At 40.7% G+C, this 20,211-nt stretch overlaps 1 protein-coding gene across 1 annotated transcript; it reads left to right on the top strand.

Moving 5' to 3' along the window:
• The first annotated feature begins 7,544 nt into the window (after positions 1–7,544).
• On the top strand, positions 7,545–9,523 carry LOC106454368. Its single transcript, XM_013896496.1, has 2 exons — positions 7,545–8,251; positions 8,335–9,523. The coding sequence occupies exons 1-2, from the start codon at positions 7,545–7,547 to the stop codon at positions 9,521–9,523; spliced, it is 1,896 nt and encodes a 631-aa protein (XP_013751950.1).
• Positions 9,524–20,211: the final 10,688 nt, after the last annotated feature.

Raw genomic sequence — 20,211 nt, 5'->3', positions numbered from 1 at the left:
GTGCACACAGATCATGCAGCCTTGAAGTACCTGATGACGAAAAAAGATGCTAAACCGAGACTCTTAAGGTGGATCTTACTACTACAGGAGTTTGATATTGAGATCAGAGACAAGAGAGGAGCAGAAAATGGAGTCGCAGATCATCTTTCCCGAATGAGAGTGGAAGCTGAAACACCACTGGATGATACATTACCCGAGGAGAATGTCTATGTGATCACCTTGCTGGAGGATGAGTATTTGGATCAGGCTGATTGCTGTCTCATGAGACAAATTCAGGATGATCTCCCATGGTTTGCAGACTTTGCAAACTACCTATGTGCTGGAATTGAACCACCGAACCTGAAGGGGTATGAGAGGAAGAAGTTCATGAGAGATGTGAACCACTACTACTGGGATGATCCCTTCCTCTACAAGAGATGCTCAGATGGTTTATTCAGGAGATGTGTTCTGGAGAATGAGATGCAAGGGATTCTTTTCCACTGCCGCAGTTCAGAATACGCAGGCCATTTTGCAACATTCAAGACGGTTTCTAAGGTCCTGCAGGCTGGTTACTGGTGGCCTACACTTTTCAGAGACGCCCATGAGTTTGTCTCAAAGTGTGATGCATGTCAGCGGAAGGGCGACATCAGTAAGAGAAATGAGATGCCCCAAAATTTCATCCTTGAAGTTGAAGGTTTTGATGTATGGGGAATTGATTTTATGGGCCCTTTCCCATCTTCTTATGGAAATGAGTACATCCTGGTTGCGGTTGATTATGTCTCCAAGTGGGTGGAAGCAGTAGCCAGCAAGACAAATGACTCTAGTGTTGTCAAGAAAATGTTCAAGACAGTCATTTTTCCAAGATTCGGGATACAGAGAGTGGTTATTAGTGATGGAGGCTCTCACTTCATCAACAAGACGTTCGATAAACTGCTGAAGAAACATGGAGTAAAGCATAAGGTAGCTACACCTTATCATCCTTCGACAAGTGGGCAGGTTGAAATATCGAACTGAGAAATCAAGGGGATTTTGGAGAAGGTTGTAGGCAAAACAAGGAAAGACTGGGCTGTGAAGCTTGATGACGCCTTATGGGCGTATAGAACCGCCTACAAGACTCCCTTGGGCACCACTCCTTTTAATCTGGTCTATGGAAAGTCTTGTCACCTACCTGTGGAATTGGAGTACAGTGGTTTTTGGGCAACGAAGTTGATGAACTTCGACATTAAAACCGCTGCAGAAAGGAGGATGGTTCAGTTGAACGAGCTGTACGAGATTCGGTTGAATGCCTATGAGAACACCAAAATCTACAAGGAAAGAACTAAGGCGTGGCATGACAGAAAGATAATCCCGAGAGACTTCGCTGCTGGAGACAAAGTCCTTCTGTTCAACTCTAGACTCAACCTATTTCCTGGAAAGCTTAAGTCTCGTTGGTCCGGACCTTTCACCATCACAGAGGTTAGACCTTATGGAGCTGTTGTCTTGGAAGAGAATGGGAGGAAGTTCACAGTCAATGGGCAGAGGCTAAAACTTTACTTCACAGATGCAAAACCCGAAGAAGGAACCAACATTCCTTTATCGGAACCTGATCTCGCCTAAGGACAACAAAATAGTCAGGCTCATGACTTTAAACAAGGGCTGAGTGGGAGGCAACCCACATGGTTTGATTTTCTTTCTCTTTTGTGATTATGTTTTCTTGTGTGAATTGATTTTTGGTTGTGTTTTTAGATGATTTTCAGGCATGTATCACGATCAGGCAGAGATTGATCGATCCTAAAGAAACAGAACGGGCGATCCATGTAAGAGATCGCTCGATCCGAGTGAGGTAGAACGGTCGATCTCAGGAGAAGATCGGTCGATCCGACGCGTAGGATCGGTCGATCTAAGTTTTTCAAGCTCTATCCGTTTCTACCATCAGTTTTCATCAAGACACAGATAATGCCTAAGAGACAGAAGAAGCAGGGTGAGCGTGGGAGTTCCTCGGTACAGATTGCTAGGCTCAGCACAAGGGGCAATTTCCGAAAGACGGATAGGTCTCATCCTGCGAATCGAGAGATAACCCAGCAGTGGGATATACATGATGATGATTTCTACGAGCAGATGAGGGGAGTGGAAATATGTCCGTCACGCTTCACTCACAGAGACACTACGGATGCATTGGGGATAACCGAGGATATTGAATCCTTGTTCGAGAAGATTGGCCTGGGGAACATCTTCGATCTTCACTGTGATTGCTATGCTGATTTGACCAGGCAGTTCCTCGCATCAGCCCGCCTCTACCATCCTGACGAGGAAAACCCGGTAGCTGATAAGGCAATGTTCTCCTTCATTGTGAACAGGCAGTTCGACTCCATGACCATCTTTCAACTGTGCGACGTCTTTGGGTTCGGGAAAGGACGTCAATCTTGTGTTCCTGACTTCCCGGAACACAATGATTTCTGGAAATTCATCGCTTCATGAAACTTCATCTCTCGAGAGGCCAAGCAAGCTAGAATTCGTAGCCCTGTTCTGCGATATGCAGTGAGAGTGATCAGCAGTGTTATCTATGGAAAGACAGAACCCGCTGCAGTGACAAAAGATGAGCTAGCTCTTCTGTTCATCGGGGCTGGACACCTATGGCCTCAGGGCGCAGACATTACCTATGTTAGAGGGAAGGACATAAACATAGGAGCTGTGATCGCGGAGAAGCTTGCGTACTTCAAAGTTTCAGACACGAAGAGATGTGGGTTTGGAGCGGTTATCACACGGATCTTAAGGCAATGTGGAGTGTTTCTTCCACCTTTGGACAGAGTGGTGGATAAGAAGGGGATGCATCAGAACTTTTTCGACATGAGAGCACTCATTAGCAGCCACTACCTCACCGGCCCTTGGCGAGGTAGCATCGACAAGTCAGCCCCTCATATCTACCAGTTCCATGACCCACAAGGGAGAGAGCAATTTGTCAAACTACCCTATACTGCCATCACCGAGCTGACTGATCCAGGTGCTCTCATATTTCTACCACCGCCTGCATTTCTCTGCGCCAGACCCGCGACACTGAAGAAGAAAGGAGTCGCATCATCATCGACACACCAGCAGGCACCACATGATGATATAGAGGAGGAGCCTGAAGATGAGGAAAGTCTTTTCCCCACGGATTTCACTCCGTATATGCTGCCACCAGCACCTCCCGCTACTGCATCCGCTGCTGAGATCAACGCTTGGTCCATCAAGAGCCATCAAACCAACAACTCCATACTGGTGAAGATGTGGAAGGGAATCTGCAACATTAAGAAGGGATGCGCATCACAGCCAGTTGTTTCTGGAGATAGCGATGACGATTCAGGCGCTCACGACACCGCTGCTGGACCTGAGGCAGCGGAGGACTCTGATGATGATGGAGCATTGGAGAGGCGCTCGAAGAGGCGCACTGACAGCAACGCCTGATCGGTAATCTCTCTTGGAATTATTTTCACACCGAGACGGTGTGAAGTAAGTCTGAGGGAGGATGCTACTTATGTACCATATTGCTATTATTTCTTTTATTTTCTTAGTTTATCAGATTTGCTTGTGTTTTAAAAAACTCTCTACGTGTTTTTATCAGACCCTGTGATGATTATTAGACTATTTCCTTGTGTGTTGTGCATTACATTTCATATTGGCCATTTTTCAGGACTGTTAGCGCAGACAAACCGAGGAACCACTTGACCAAACAACCTCTCCTTAAATCTTTTATCAAGTCTCGGTGAATTGTAATCGACTCAACTATTTTTGACCATTAATGAATTTAATTTCTTTTGACCAGGAATCAACATCAGGAAACGGTACATCATATACACATTCAGGGTTTTCTTTACCACATTTTACCTCTCTTTAATAATCCTGAATGGCCAGACTCATCAATAGTTTGGTACCACACCTACACCTTACCCTTTTATTTCATCTCCACGCATTCTTACACACTGATCATATGTGCATACATGTGCAAAAAAAAATGGAGAGATTAGGGTAGACATGGTTCATCCGACTGCTTAGGTAGGATCGGAACATTTAGGTGGTTAGACACGGACCTGTGTGTCTAGAGGTGTAAATAGAAAAATTGGGTGTTGTAAGTGTGTGATTGCATCGCAGTGTATATATTCGATTTCGGTTTATATAAGTTTTCGTTCTGAAATATAAAAAAAAAAAAAAGAGTTCATGTTTATATCTCATTCAGTAGATTTGATTTAGACATTTTATTTTTATTTTGTGTACCAGAGATGATGCGTTGTTTAAATTTGGGGTTAGAGTTTGAGATTTGTTGGGTTTTGATCATTTGAGACTTGAGCAGTTCGAAAACGTGGTTATCAATATACTCTGTTTCTCCAGCGATTTTGCATAATGTTTTGCATTTTTTTTGTTATCGCTGATACCCACAAACACTTGAGCCTCACCTATTTAAACACTAAAACAGCCTCCCAAACACCGAGCCCGTTATACCTGATGGAGATATCTTTGGTGGAAAGGTCACGCCCTTTTTAATGAATGTAAAGAGTTGATTACTTGAAACTGAGACTTGCAGGTCTGAAATATGGAAAGGTTTGCGCGGTCTTGGTGGGGATTTGGAATGAATGCCTTGACAGTCTCTGATTTAAGTGGTTAGCGAAATCACAAGGTAAGGTCTACTGAGGGTTCGTGAGCTCCCAAATTTTAATCCTCTTTACTTGAGGACAAGCAAAGATTCAAGTCTGGGGGAGTTGATATTCCGTGTTTTTAACGGTTTTAAACTCGTTTTGGAGCAATTAAATGGGTGGTTTTAATTAATGTTTTGGTCTATTTGATGCGTTTTGCTGTTCTTAAGTGTAATATGCAGGTTACTAGATAGCTTGCAAGAAAAGAACGCATTCGGGATTTATTCAGAAGCAAGATGGATCGAACAATGGACCGAATGAGAAGTATTGATCGCACAGGACATAGATCGACCGATCCATTGTCTGTGGATCGACCGATCCATTGTCTGTGGATAGAGCTAAGAAGAAAAGCAGAACTTGTCGCTACGGTTTCATGCACTAGATCGACCGATCCGGTCCATGTGGATCGACCGATCCCACGCTCTACGGGCTCCACACGCACCAACGAGCTTTTCACTCCTTTTTACCCACTCCCCTCAATAATGGAAAAAAGGACTCGACTTTTGGGACTCAGAAAAGATCAAGGACGACCAAGAAGAAAATTTACAAGTTCTTGAGAGAGATTTGAGAGTTTTGTAACTTGTTTTGTGTGATTTGTGAAGATTTGTAAAGGAGTTCATCTCAAAACCATTTGGAGAAGATCTTCTGAACCTTTACTCTGTTTTAATACAATCTTATCATGTTTTCTTCATCAAAATCGTGTTGTTCTTGCTTAGTTATGTGTGAGTAGTCATCTAGTTGGGTTTAGGAGTTCTCATAGGGGATTTTTTGATGTTTTGATTCATAAAACGTGTGTAGACTAAGGGATTACGTTTTGGTTCTTCGTCTAATGGATTTCTTACTGCTTGAACTGAATTGATCACTTAGTTCATGATATCAGATTGTTTGATGCACCGAAAGTGATTGTTTGAACTTCCGAAAATACTTTAGATGAGCAAATTGTCCTTACCCCTCGGAAGTTGATGTTATTGCGCTTTGTGAACATATTGAACCTGTTCTTAATGCTTGTTTAGAAATTGAAACTCAGCGGAAGTTAGTGTGGAGATTTCTATAACATAGAGAATTAGCGCTACGGAAGTAGGTTAATTCTAATATCGTGTATGAGTTCTAGACGGTTCTTAATATATCCATGTGTCTGCCATTAATTGTATCTTGATTAAAAGAAATCCCTGAGAATTCCCAATGCCCAACGTTTGTTTTAAAATAGTTTTCAAATCGTTTAAATCATCTTTTTATAGCTTGTTTATGTTTTGTGACACTAAAGAAAATTAAATAAAAAAACATCAAAAATATATCTTCGTTCGCTGTAGCTATTAACTTGTCTGCAACTCTACGTGTGATCATCGGTCCCTGTGGATTCGATCCCGCATTACTACTGCGTACTTTACTGTGCACTTGCAGTTAGATAATCGGGTTAAAACTCGACACATCAGAACTACCCGTCTCGCTTGTGTTTGGGGTTGGGTTTAGAATGACGGGTAGTTGTATATGCTAGATAGGGAACCCTTGCTCACTGAGTGAAACTAGTTCACTCACTCCTCACATCCTTTTGCAGGTGACCAGTAGAGAGGACCGTAGCACTCGCGGAACTGTAGGAGCTGGTATAGATTGATCATCTTTTGCTAAAGACTCGTTTTCAAGATATATGAATGTATGTTTTACTTTCGACTGCGTCCATGGACCCTATGTATAATATTTTGGTCTTGTGAACTTCATGTTTTATATATATGAAATAAAGTATGTTTTATGTTCGTGACGTGTTGAATCTGATATTAGGTTAGTCCAACCTAACACAACTCTATCACTCGGTACGGGTTGCAAAGCCTCATACCAAAGATTAGAGGAAACGAGTTTTGAATGGATATTCTGGGTTACAGAATTATGTTTTGTGACTTGGAAAGTCTATTCTAAACCCGTTGTGACACTTCTGAACTTGACAGAGGAAGGTCGTTCGGGCATGTTCTTGTTTGATTGTTGCCCGGCTGACTGACCGATGTCTAAAACGGTTCGGGGGTGTTACATGGAAGGGAAACTCTCATGCTGCAGGAAGGCAGTATGTAGTTGGAGCAAACTGTTCCATGAGAATAGTAGGAGAACGCTTGAAACCCTACGAACTCAACTGGATGACGCAATATCTAATCCCATCCCGAACGATGACCTAATACATGAGATTAACACAAGTCTCCTTAGAGCCTACAAAGCAGAAGAAGAATACTGGAGGCAACGTAAACAACTTTGGCTAACGTTAGGTGACTCTAACACAGGCTATTTTCATGCATCAACGAAGGTGCGGAAATAAAAAAAAATAGGTTGACTGCTATAGAAGATGATCATGGGATACCTTGGTTCGAGGAAGAGCAAATAGAGGGAGTCATTTGCAAGTACTTTGATCAAATCTTCACTTCTGAACATCATGATGGCCTGCAAACAATAGAAAATTCACTCCAACCATGTGTTACAGACGCAATGAATGAAGAGATGATCAGAGAACCAACGGATACAGAAATAAAAGAAGCAACCTTCGCAATCAATCCAGATAAAGCCCCAGGCCCTGACGGCTTCTCTGCGAGCTTCTTCCAAGCTAACTGGGACGTTGTGGGACCAGATGTGGTGAGGGAGATCAAGACGTTCTTCGAGACAGGAATCCTCAGGACCTCGCAAAATGTAACACACGTTAGGTTGATTTCTAAAATCGTGGGAGCAAAAAGAGTATCTGATTATCGACCCATTGCTCTATGCAATGTCTACTTCAAGATTATCTTAAAACTACTGGCACTCTGACTAAAAGCAACCCTACAAGTTATTATCTCAGAGAACCAGTCAGCTTTCATTCCAGGCAGAGCAATAGCAGATAATATCTTAATCACTCACGAGGTTCTACAGTATCTAAAGACCTCCCAAGCTCAAAAGAATTGAACAATGGCAGTAAAGACCGATATGTCGAAAGCGTATGACAGAATAGAATGGAGTTTTATTTCACAAGTGCTTCAACGTTTAGGCTTTCAAGATAAGTGGGTCAGGTTGATCATGCAATGTGTAACGACTGTTTCCTACTCCTACTTAATCAATGATTCGGTTCAGGGCTCAGTTATACCTAACAAAGGAATCAGACATGGAGATCCTCTGTCTCCCTACCTGTTTATTCTATGCAGCCAAGTTCTATCGGTACTATGCCAAAAGGCCGAGAAAGAAGGTACCTTGCAAGGGATTCGAGTGGCTAGGGGAAGTCCGAGGGTTAACCACTTGTTGTTTGCTGATGATACGACGTTCTTCTGCTACTCATCCCTGGCTAACTGCAACAAACTAAAGGACATCTTATGGGAATATGAGCAAGCTTCTGGCCAGAAGATCAACAAGGAGAAATTTGCAATCACTTTCTCCTCCAAGACATCTGCTAAGACAAGAGAAAATGTTAAAACCCTGCTGGGAATTAGGAAAGAAGGAGGAACAGGCAAATACTTGAGATTACCTGAACATTTTGGTAGAAGAAAGAAGGACTTGTTCACGGCCATAGTCGATAGAATTCGCCAACGAGCATCCAGTCTATCAGCGAGGTTCTTATCCAGAGCAGGCAAGCTTACGATGCTGAAATCCATGCTTACGGCCATCCCTACGTTCTCCATGTCGTGCTTTGAACTTCCTATAAGTTTATGTAAAAGGATCCAATCAGTTCTCACTAGATTCGGTGGGATGATCCTAATGGAAAAAGGAAGATATCATGGGTAGCATGGGACAAAATCACTAAGCATAAGGTGGGAGGAGGCTTAGGAATCAGAGACATCCAGACGTTCAACCAAGCGCTATTAGCTAAACAAGCTTGGCGTATACTTACAAAACCCGACAGTCTACTAGCTCGAGTACTACTAGGAAAGTACTGCCACTCTAAGCCCTTTCTTGAGACTCAAGTTCCAGCGGTGTGTTCACATGGGTGGAGGAGTATTCTACATGGGAGGGATCTCTTAAAAGGAAACCTAGGAAAGGCTATAGGTAATGGTGAGACTACTAAAGTCTGGAAAGACTCGTGGATATCACTAAACACACAGGTGAGACCTTTTGGACCTATACCAGAAGCAGCATTGGATCTTACAGTATCAGATCTACTCACGTCGGATATGCAATGGAATCAAGATAAGATCGAAACTGTCTTACCTCATTTGGCTAAGGAGATTCAAATGCTGCAACTAAGCCTCTCAAAAGCTGAAGACTCCTTTGTATGGCAACCACTACAGTGTGGAGTGTATACTACCCGATCAGGATACTTCTCTGCCACGATGCAGACAGCTACAAATCCAAATTCGTCTGAACCAGTAGCTTTTAGCTGGGTAAAAGACGTTTGGTCTGAAGCTTGTTCACAAAAAATGAAGCTCTTTCTGTGGTCTATCATCCAGAGAGCTCTGCCGTTGGGGGAGAACCTACAACAGAGAGGAATGGTTTCAGGTTCGCTCTGTAAAAGATGCAACGAATTAGAAACTGCAACTCATGCCTTCTTTCACTGCCCCTTTGCTAAAGAAGTAAGGAAACGTATCCCACTAAAACATGCAGTTCACCTAGCTGCAGGGACGAAGTTTACTGAAGCCGTCGTGAGGTTTAAACAGGCGGTCTGTCTACCACCAACAGGAATCACAAGCACGGTACTTCCTTGGATCTGTTGGGTACTCTGGAGTGCACGAAATCAACTGGTCTTCGAGGATAAAACTCTTTCTGCTACAGAGACTGCATCAAGGGGGCTATGGTTAGCAAGAGAATGGATCACAGCACAAAACCTAATCAAACCGAGTACGAGATTCATACCTCAGACGACCAGACACCTGAATCTAACGACGGGAGATTCCTTAATCGTGACTTGTAGAACTGACGCGGCATGGAATACTCAATCGAAGAGGGCTGGTTTGGCTTAGATATTTACTGATTCGACGGGATCATGGATCAATCAAGGGGCAACAACAAAGGAACGTATCAACTCGCCTCTAATCGCCGAAGCTTTAGCTCTCCGATCGGCTCTTCTCTCCGCAGAGACTCTTGGACTTCAAAAGCTCTGATGCTTCTCTGACAACTCAACGCTCATCCGAGCTATTAACACGACATGCAGATAAAAGAAATCTATGGTATCATCAAGGATATCAAGCTCATCTCCTCTATTTTCGTCGCTATCACTTTCAGCTATTTCTCTAGATCGATGAATCTCGAAGCCGATGGCTTGGCAAAACAGTCTCTCTCTTCATCTTTGTATTTGGACCCTGTTATGGGCTAACCGTGGGCCTGAAGCCTTTTAAATTTAATGAAGTATGTGTCACAAAAAAAAAAAAAGCTGAAAAGCTTCCATTTAACATGGAGAGGGCATACTACTTTTTTTTTCTATTATTATTATTAAAACGGTTACAGGAAATGATCGAAATCATAAGGTCCAACAAGCTTTTACAAAGCAAGTGAATAATAACAAACCCATAAACAATCGAAAACATCAGTTTCAAATCACTTAAGTGGTAGGATAAAATACACTTAGCCGCTTCTGCGTCCACAATTTCCTCTACCGCGGTTTCCTCGTCCGCAACCCGTGTACTGTAACTGCATCTCTTTAGCCTTGGCTGACGGCTTAACCGGTCTTTCTCGAAGAAATCTTCTTCCAGAAGGCGACATAAGATCCATCGAACTCAACTCTAAAGACACTACAAGAAAACACACCGAATTCCGATGGAGGTTCCGACGGACACCAAGGTCGTCGGATATTTTTGACGGAATACTGACAAATTTCCGACCAAATCCAAAAAAACTAAGTCGTCGGAATTCCGACGAAATAGGGTTCGTCGGAATTTTCCGACGACTTTTCGACGACATTCCGATAAAAAATGTAAACGTTGTAGTCGTCGGAATTCCGTCGGAAAATACCGACGAATTTCCGACGACATTCCGATTTACAGGAATGTCGTCGGAATTCCGTCGGTATTATCCGACGGAATTCCGACGAACCATGTGACCGTTGCCGACAAATATATATGACCGTTGTATAGCCGTTTGAGATTGGACAATACCGACGGAATTCCGACGGACTGCTTTACATCCGTCGGAATTCCGTCGGAAAGTCGTCGGAGGTCCGTAAGCAATTTCCTATAAATACAACCCCTCCTCATTCAAATCATTCACACTTCATTCTCTCTTCATTCTCTTTAGTCATACAATTCCGTGAAAATCATGTCTTCAGAAGTTTATTATCGTTCGTGGATGGATAAACCTCATTTGGATCTGAACACCAATTTGCTTACGGAAGAATACGTTCAAGGGATTGGAGAATTCATGAGGCTTGTTCAACAGCAACCGGATGCAAAAAGTGGTATGTTAAGATGTCCCTGCTCTTCTTGCAATAATAATAAGGTTATAAAAGAATTTGATGCTTGGACTCATTTGTATATGAAAGGGTTTTCACGTAATTATAAAGTTTGGTACCTTCATGGGGAAACTGGTTATGAATATGGTAGTACTAGCGAACCTCAGCCTGTTAGTGAACCTCAGCCTGATATTAGGTTAGAAGAATCTAGAACGGATATAGATTATGGTGTAGGTACTGAGCAGATGGTACATGATCATTATAGAGGGGAAGAACCAAACCCCGAGTCTAGGAGATTTTTTGACATGTTGGATGCAGGAAAACAACCTTTGTATGAAAATTGTAGAGATGGTCATTCAGTCTTATCATCTGCAACTAGATTAATGGGTATTAAGACAGAATATAATTTGGCTGAGGAATGTATGGATGCGATTACTGATTTTGTCAAAGGTATTCTACCTTAGGATAACCTTGCACCGGGTTCATACTACGAGGTTCAGAAACTTGTTGCAGGTCTTCAACTACCGTATGAAGTGATAGATGTATGTATTGACAACTGCATGATCTACTGGAGAGCGGATGAGACACGGAATGTATGCAAATTTTGTGGGAAACCTCGTTATCAGGAGACGAGGGGAAGAGTTCCGATCCCATTCAAAAGAATGTGGTATTTGCCTTTGACGGAAAGATTGAAGAGGTTGTATCAGTGTGAGCGCACAGCAAAAGCAATGAGATGGCATGCAGAGCATTCCACAAATGGTGAGATTAGACATCTTTCAGATGCAAAGGCTTGGAAACATTTCAAGTCAACATATCCAGAATTTGCGGAAGAGAGAAGAAATGTTTATCTTGGATTATCTACTGATGGTTTCAGCCCATTTGGAAAGCATGGAAGGCAGTATTCTCTATGGCCAGTTATTGTGACACCGTACAACTTACGGCCGAGCTTGTGCATGCGACGAGAGTTTTTGTTTCTCTCAATTCTCATCCCCGGGCCAGATCATCCTAAAAGATCACTAGATGTGTTTCTTCAACCACTAATATATGAGTTGCAACAACTATGGGCGCATGGTTTTGAGACATACGATGTTTCGCGCAAAGAAAAATTTCAGATGCGGGCAGTACTTATGTGGACAATAAGTGACTTTCCAGCATATGGTATGTTATCTGGATGGACAACACATGGGAAGCTATCATGTCCATATTGTCAAGATGACACAGATGCTTTCCAACTAAAGAACGGAAGGAAAACGTGTTGGTTTGACTGTCACAGACAATTTCTACCACCTGATCATCCATACCGCAGGAGTAAGACTTCGTTTACGAAGAACAAGCAGGTGTTTGATGGTCCACCTGAGGAAGTTAGTGGGAAAGATTTGTTGAAGCAGTTTAGGTATTTTGATGCAGAAAGGACGCCAGATGTAGGTGGACATGAAAACATTCGAGTCAATGCGGTTGGAGAGCTACATAACAGGCACAAAAAGAGTATTTTCTGGGATCTGCCATATTGGGAGAGTCATCTATTGCGACATAATTTAAATGTCATACATATTGAGAAAAAATTCTTCGATAATCTGATGAACACAGTCCTTAACATCCAAGGTAAAACGAAGGATAATTTGAAGTCAAGGTTGGATTTAGTCGATATTTGTGATCGTTCTGAACTTCACGTTGATGAGAACGGTACGGCCCCTTTTCCCATTTATCGGCTTGATGGTGCTAAAAAAGAAGAGTTCTTTGATTGGATTACAGATAAAGTGAAATTTCCTGACGGATATGCATCAAATTTGGGGAACTGCGTTGATAGAAGCGAAGGAAAGTTTACTGGCTTGAAGAGTCATGATTGTCATGTAATTATGCAGCGCCTCCTTCCGTTTGCTTTTTCAGCATTATTGCCACGTAATGTTCATGAAGCAATTGCAGATATATTATATTTTTACAATTTAATTTATTTTTATATTTAACAATTATGCTCATAAAAACTTAATACTTACGAAAATTATGTCTTTTATCTATGTAGGGATTAGTGTTTTCTTCCGCGACTTATGCAGCAGAGTAGTGACTGAAGAGTGTATTAATAATTTGAAGACAAACGCACCAGTCAGCATGTGCAACCTTGAGAAGATATTTCCTCCATCATTCTTTGATGTAATGGAACATCTTGCTATTCATCTCGCAAGAGAATTGGAACTTGGTGGTCCTGTGCAATACAGATGGATGTATATTTTTGAGCGTTATATGCATCATCTGAAGAAGATGGTCAAAAATCAAAGCAGGGTGGAAGGATCTATAGTGGCACAGGTGATCAATGAAGAAACTGCAATCTTTGCTGAAAATTATTTTCCACCAGAAGTGCATACAGAACACCGAAGACCTGCTCGGCATGATGATAGAGGGGAGAGAGCAACATATCATGTTACTGTCCCAAGCATGTTCAAGGAAATAGGACGACTTAGTGGAAAATTCACGAAGCGGAGACTTACGGACACTGAGCACGCTCATTTGCAAACATATTTGCTCACCAACTGTGAAGATGTTCTACAATATGAGAGGTAAAAATATTTATTCATTTATTGTTAGATTAATATTCAATAATTTTATTTCATATTGATAATATTTTTGTATATAGAGTATATATGGCGGAGTTGCGTATGACTCACAGGCATGCAACAGAAGATGAGCTTCGACAACTTAGAGATAACGGATTTGCTGCGTGGCTTCGTAGTTATGTGAGTCATATATCATATTACCCTATACAAATGATTAGTTTAAATTTAATATATATAAACTAATTCATTTTGCAATCATATATGTTTTTAATTTATAGGTGAATGATGGTTTGGCCAGAGGTCTTGTGTTCGATGATTGGATACGCGAATTTGTGCAGGGACCAAACTATGTCGTCAAATCATATGATGCTGGTGTTTCATCTTCTTCTGGTGACGATGTCTACTACGGTAACATAAAAGAAATATTGGAAATCCAATTTCCTGGAATAGTTGGATTGCGTTGTGTAGTATTCTATTGTGATTGGTATGACACCACCCCAGATAGAGGAGTGAAGATTGATGCGTTTGGTGTTACATCAGTTCATTCGCGGCGGAAACTTCAATATTATGATCCCTTCATTCTTGGTTCGCAAGCTGATCAGGTATGTCCCTTTATTCATAATTTTTTAGCAATATAATTAATTAATGTTATATATTTTACTAATACTTGTATAATTGATATGTATAGGTGTGCTACATCAGTTACCCTCGGGTGACGTACAGAGACGATCCATGGGTTACTGTAACGCAAATCAACCCAAGAGGACGAGTGGATGGAACTTCTGATGATGATGAACCATTGCAACCAGAGTCTACCAGCAACGCCCAGGCAGTTGAAGATTTGGAAAATGTTCAACTCGTTGAGAATTTGACTGTGTTTGGACATGATGCTGTCGTACATTCAGAGCAGGAAGCCGAGGTTGGGGAGTTTGATGAAGATTCAGAAGATTCTGATTAGTTTTTTTTTTTTTTTAATGGTCCGTCGGAAATCCGTCGCAATATACCGACGACATAGCGACGACAATGGGTTTCATTGAAAATTGGAAAGGTCGTCGGTATTTCGTCGGAAAATACCGACGACATGTGTTTCTAAAAAGTTTCAATCATAAAAATCTATAAATTTAGATGCCAAAACTATGAAAATAACACATAATAAGTGTTTAGTATAATATTAGATCGCAACCGTTCAAATATAACAACTCATTAAAATATTTATGTATGCATATCATTGTTTTCATAACATCTCATCTTAACATTATATACTTATACAATCATATTTATATAAGCTTACACTACAAAAAATGTTGTTGTGTAAAATCGTGTTATAAAACGTTTTTAAAATTTTTAAAAAATATTTAACAACATTTTTCTATATTTATAATTTTTTTATAATTTTGTATACATATATATATATATGTAAATCATGTATAATAAAAATTTTAAAATTTTTTATAATTTTTTATAAGTTTCCACTAATAAACTATGTATGATAAAACATTTTTTTTTAAAAAAAATATATAAATATTTAACAACATTTTTCTTCATTTATAAATTTTTAACAACATTTTTCTATATTTATAAATTTTTTATAATTTTGTATACATATATACATATATATATAAAAGGTTTAATAGTTTTTTTTAAAACGTTTATAAAACCTTTTGTAAATATATAAATGAAAACATTAAAAATATAAATGATTTGAAAATATGTTTGATGGGTTAATTTTTTTTTTTAGGGCCGAGGATGAAGCCCGCCCCGCAGCCCGTCTTCGACGTAGTTCGGTGAGCAGTTCCCGTGCATCGGGATCGTCTCATGACTCGGTTCCCGCATATATTCCCGCTCCAGCTCCCTCAGCCCATCAAGCTGCCCCTCACGCTGCTGCTCCACAGGATCCGGGGGTCATGCCGGTTCATCTATTGGTTCAACAACCAGGTCGAGAGCATCTCCTGTTTCTCCAACCCAACCCACGACGAGGCCATAGCACTTGGTTAGTATTTTGTTTATTTGTCCCGTTATATTTTCCCTTTAATTAACTTGCTAACTTGTATTTTTTAAAAGGTTCACCAAGTCGAAAAATGGCATTAGCCGGAGCATCAACCAGATGATGTACTCCATGCTCCGTTTTGGATATCCAAAGTGGCGTGTGATCCCTACCGACGAACGAGAGTTGTGGTTTCGTCAATTCGCGGTATAGTAACTCTTCATTTTTTTAAAGTTTGAACATTTTTTTAAATATATTTACTTATTAAATTGTGTTTGTTTTGTAGCAAGAGTTCAACTGGCACTCCGATCATACGGAAACAGTCCGTAAGAAATTCAACGAAAAGGCCATGGACTCTTACACAAAGCAGATAAACTCGTGGAAGACAGTTTGGCAGAAGAACAAGAAGCCACGGTTCATCAACGGGTCGGTGTGGGAGCAGTTGATAGCTCATTGGGAGAAGGAAGAAACTGCAGAGACGTCTTCTAGGAACTCCAGGAACCGGAAGAGCGATCGTGGCGGGAAAGGTATGTATGTGCACAACCTCGGCGCTTGCTCTATATCTACTAAGGAGGATGAACTTGTAAGTTTTTTTTATTATTATTTATCTTTATATTTTTTAAATAAATATTTTATATATTTCTTGGCTAATAATGGCGGTTTTTTTAGATCGAAGCAAATGACGGTAATCCCGTTGATCGTCTACAACTCATTAAGGTGGCTCACACTAACAAGACGACGGGTCAAATTCAGGACCCCGTGATCAAAGGTGTAGTTGATTTGGTGGAAGCTGAAATAGTTTCCCAATCTCAGCCTCTCTCTGATGACGGCGAGTCCACGGGAGCTTCAACCAACCTGTCTCTATTGCAAATAAATGAGATGGTTGAAAAGGTAATTTTTTTTATTGATATATTTTTTTTATAATGTCGATTACTTACATGTCCCTATTTACTTACTTTAAATATTTTTGTAGGCGGTTCCTAAAAGGAAAGGAGGCCGTTTAGTTGGGTTGGCCCGTCGTGCTTCTTTGTATCCGGCATCTTCTTCACAAGCTCCGTATGCCGATCCCATGATTCTCGAGGAGCTACATGACAAAGATGAACGGATTGGGGCATTGGAAGAGCAGAACACCACTATCCTTTCGAAGAATGCCACTATCCGTTCGGAGAATGCCACTATCCTTGCTGAGTTGGCATCCCAGAAGAAGTTCAACACGGAGATTATGCAGAAGCTAGATCGTTTGATGTCTTCGAGTTCATCTTAGTTTATTTCGGCTTTTAAAACTTTCGGAATATTTTTTTTTATTTCGGTTTGTATGAATTTTAAACTTTATGAATGTTTTTTTCCTATTTCGGTTTTTATGAATTTAAATTTTATAATATTATTAGTTTTAAATTTCTGATTTTTTAAATTTATTAATATCAAAAAATATATAAAAATGCAAAATTAATTTAAAAAAATAAATAGGTATATACCGACGGACAGTGGTCGTCGGAATATACCGACGGACATATATCCGTCGGAATTTACCGACGAACGAGGTTCGTCGGAATCCACCGAGGAACACTCTACGTCGGAAGTGTCCGAGGAACATTCTCCGTCGGTACGTAGTTTTTCCGATGAACTCTGGTCTCGTGTATCTGCATCGTAATATCGTCGGAAGTTCGTCAGAATGACGTTTCTCGGTATTCGTCAGAAAGTCGTCGGAAGTTCTGACGAAATTCCGACGAATTTTTTTTTTCCGACGAAACGATACCGACGGACGGGTTCGTCGGAAATTCGTCGGAATTGGTCAATTCCGACGAATTTTCGACGATTTCGGCCATCAGAATCCACCTGTTTTCTTGTAGTGAGAGCTTGTTGGATCTTCTTCTTCTCCTTCTTCTTCTTCTTCTTCTCCTTCCAAAGAAATCAGGGAAGCAAACTTGTTTGTACCTAAAACCACCTCAGCTATTTCACTAACTTCTCTTTCGACCGCAAGTGGTGCTGGAGCGATCGAAGTATGAGAGAATGACAATGCTCGAGCAGAATCCATAGTCGGAGACTCAATAGCTTCATTTATACAAACAAGTGTAGGAGGTACATACATGTTCTCAAGTTCCATAATAGTAGCCAAGGCAATTAGGTCGTCCGCAGTAGTAACTGGTTCAACCACATTTGATTCCTTACTTACCTCAAGATGGCTATTTGGTGGAGCTGGCGCATCTTGAGTTGTAACTTTTAAGGAAGGGACTTTTCCGGTACATAATGGAGCAACATCCTCTACGGAAGTGGAGCATGGTACTAAGACGGAAGCTACATGAGAAACATCACCGCTTGAAGGTGCAAGAGTTGAGTCAGACTCCGTTGGGTTAGATGAAACGTTAGCTGCAAAGATGATGGGTGTAATGGAGGTTGCTTCAGCTGAAGCAGAAGAACCAGTAGCAAGAGGATCCACTACACTAGGGTTAGACTGATTTGCAACATTATCAGATACAATAGGCGAAGGTGTAGGCGGTTTGTTGTTGGGACAAGAAGATGCACGATGACCTATGATATTACACAGGGGACACTTTGGAGGCAGTCGGAGATAAGTAACATCAACTAAAAGAAGTCGACCTTCCTCAAATTCTAGCTCAATCTGATTAGGCACTGGCTTGGACAGATTCATTTCAATTTTGACTTCAGCAGATGAAATACCATTCAAACTCTTAATTCCTTTTAGAGGACCTAGAGCTCCAGCAATATGATCCTAACCAGCATCAGAAATTAGGTCGAATGGTACCTTATTAAGACGTACCCAAACTGGAATAGCTTCTGGACTTGGACACTGAAAGGAGAATTGGTGAGACCACTTTTGAGAAATAAAAGCATCACCATCAATATGCCAAAGGCTGACTTCAAAGATCCTCTGCCTCATGGATTCAGAGGGAACATGAGCTAGGATATCTCCTGAAGGAAGAGTATATATCTCGATCTTACTGCCTTTGCCCCATAGGTAAGAAAGAAAAGAATGGATTTTACCAAGCTTTGGTGTTTTTCAAGGAAAGACAGAGCAACAAACTCCTGATGATGAGCTGCTCCTTCTTTGATTATAGAAGTAGGAATACGAACTCGGGGAATGCCGTTTTCGTTTAACATTGGAAACGTAACTCGTGGTAATTATATGTTTACTTTTGCTCTCCCTGAAGAAATATCATCTGCAGAAGTAGGACTTTCCAAAGACAAAGAGGCCCGAACAGCGGCAGCATATCGGAACTGAGGGAGTGAGAGCAACATCAGAACTGACTCGCACATGTTCAGAGGTGTGAACAGCGGCATCAATTTCTGGGCTAACCTGACTGGAGACGATGACTGATTAGTAGAGAAGGAAGGCTTCTTAACTAAATCTGGAAATTGATGAACAATGTCATTGTTATTCAGATCTAGATCTGAAGAAGATGGCGAATTAGTGACAGGAATTGATTGGTGAGAGGGAGAATAAGCAGCGAGAGGAGGAGGTAATGAACTATCTGGTGGTTCCGATGCCGGAGACGCACCTGCTAGGGCAGCCATGGACGCTCTCAGAGAGCTGGTTTCAAGTTGCTATTATATTAAAACAATTTCCTGGTCTCAAGTAATTTTTATTATTACACTGAGGGCATACTACTTTGACCTACGTGCACACAATGAAGACTGGTTCGAAAGATCTTGAGTGGGAAGATGAAGCTACTGAAGACTAGGTGGATCCATCCGAATCAGGTAAAAACAAAAAGGCATATAACATTTGGTTGTCAGTGTTTATCTTACATCCCTAACTCCACATCCGCTTTGATATTCTCAGGTCGCTCTCAAATAGACATGCAACTCCACAGCTTCTGAGATGACCCATTTCTTGAGTTGCAACTGTTTGTCTTCAGCTCCTGTGATTGTATCGTATTTTCTTGTTTCATATTATGATTGTTTTGAATTTGGTGTGAAGAAACTTGTATGCGCTTTGGGTGTTTTTTATTTATTTATTTTTACCGTACTTTCTGAAGTGTGAGTGATACCTAAAAATACCTTGTACCAAAAATAAATAAACTTGTTGTATGATGCTGTATGATTTTTCGGGGTGCGTATAAATTTGGTATAAAGTTTTTTTTTTTTTTTTTTTGAACACATAATTTGGTATAAAGTTATTTGTACACTTTGGTATAAAAATTGTGTTCAAGAAATCACTAGTCGGCAGCTAATCATTTTGTATAAAACTAACCACTATGCAGATTATTCTAAAATCTAAGTGAACACTAGTTGCTAACGAATCATTGATTTGTTTTTATAGATTGTCCCGCTCTGGGCTAAAGCTCAAGCAAGAATTTTAGGCTCCAAATCTTATAAAGAATTACAGGGCATCGACTTCAAACAAGTTTCTATTTATTAATACATGCTCCCAGTTATACTGGACCGGCTCTGTGTCCTATATGAGTGATTTTTAGAGCATTGAAAAATCTTATTTGTACACTTAAAAGAGGAATCTTACAATTACACTTGCGACACAACACACAATGATTTGGTTTTCAAATTACACCCAAACAAGCAAAAGTTTCAAACAGCTTTTCATTTTCATATGCAGAAAGAGAGATGAAAAACATGTATTAACACACACACTTCCCAATGTCCAGCTCCAAATTCGTGTTCATAGGTTTGGCTGATCATGCATCAGGCAACATGATGCAGTCAATAAACTCGTTTGCTTATTCCTGTCATCGTTGCTTCTGGTCCATAAACCTG

Source organism: Brassica napus, chromosome C8 (genome assembly GCF_020379485.1).
Source record: "Brassica napus cultivar Da-Ae chromosome C8, Da-Ae, whole genome shotgun sequence".
NCBI classification, from domain to species: domain Eukaryota; kingdom Viridiplantae; phylum Streptophyta; class Magnoliopsida; order Brassicales; family Brassicaceae; genus Brassica; species Brassica napus.
Note: the sequence above shows the minus strand (reverse complement) of the source record. Positions and strands in the feature narration are given on the sequence as shown.

Coding starts and splice junctions, on each gene's coding strand:
- LOC106454368 (XM_013896496.1), top strand. CDS start 7,545: ATGGCAGTAAAGACCGATATGTCGAAAGCGTATGACAGAATAGAATGG. Junction 8,252..8,334: donor ATCCCTACGTTCTCCATGTC/GTGCTTTGAACT, acceptor TAATGGAAAAAG/GAAGATATCATGGGTAGCAT.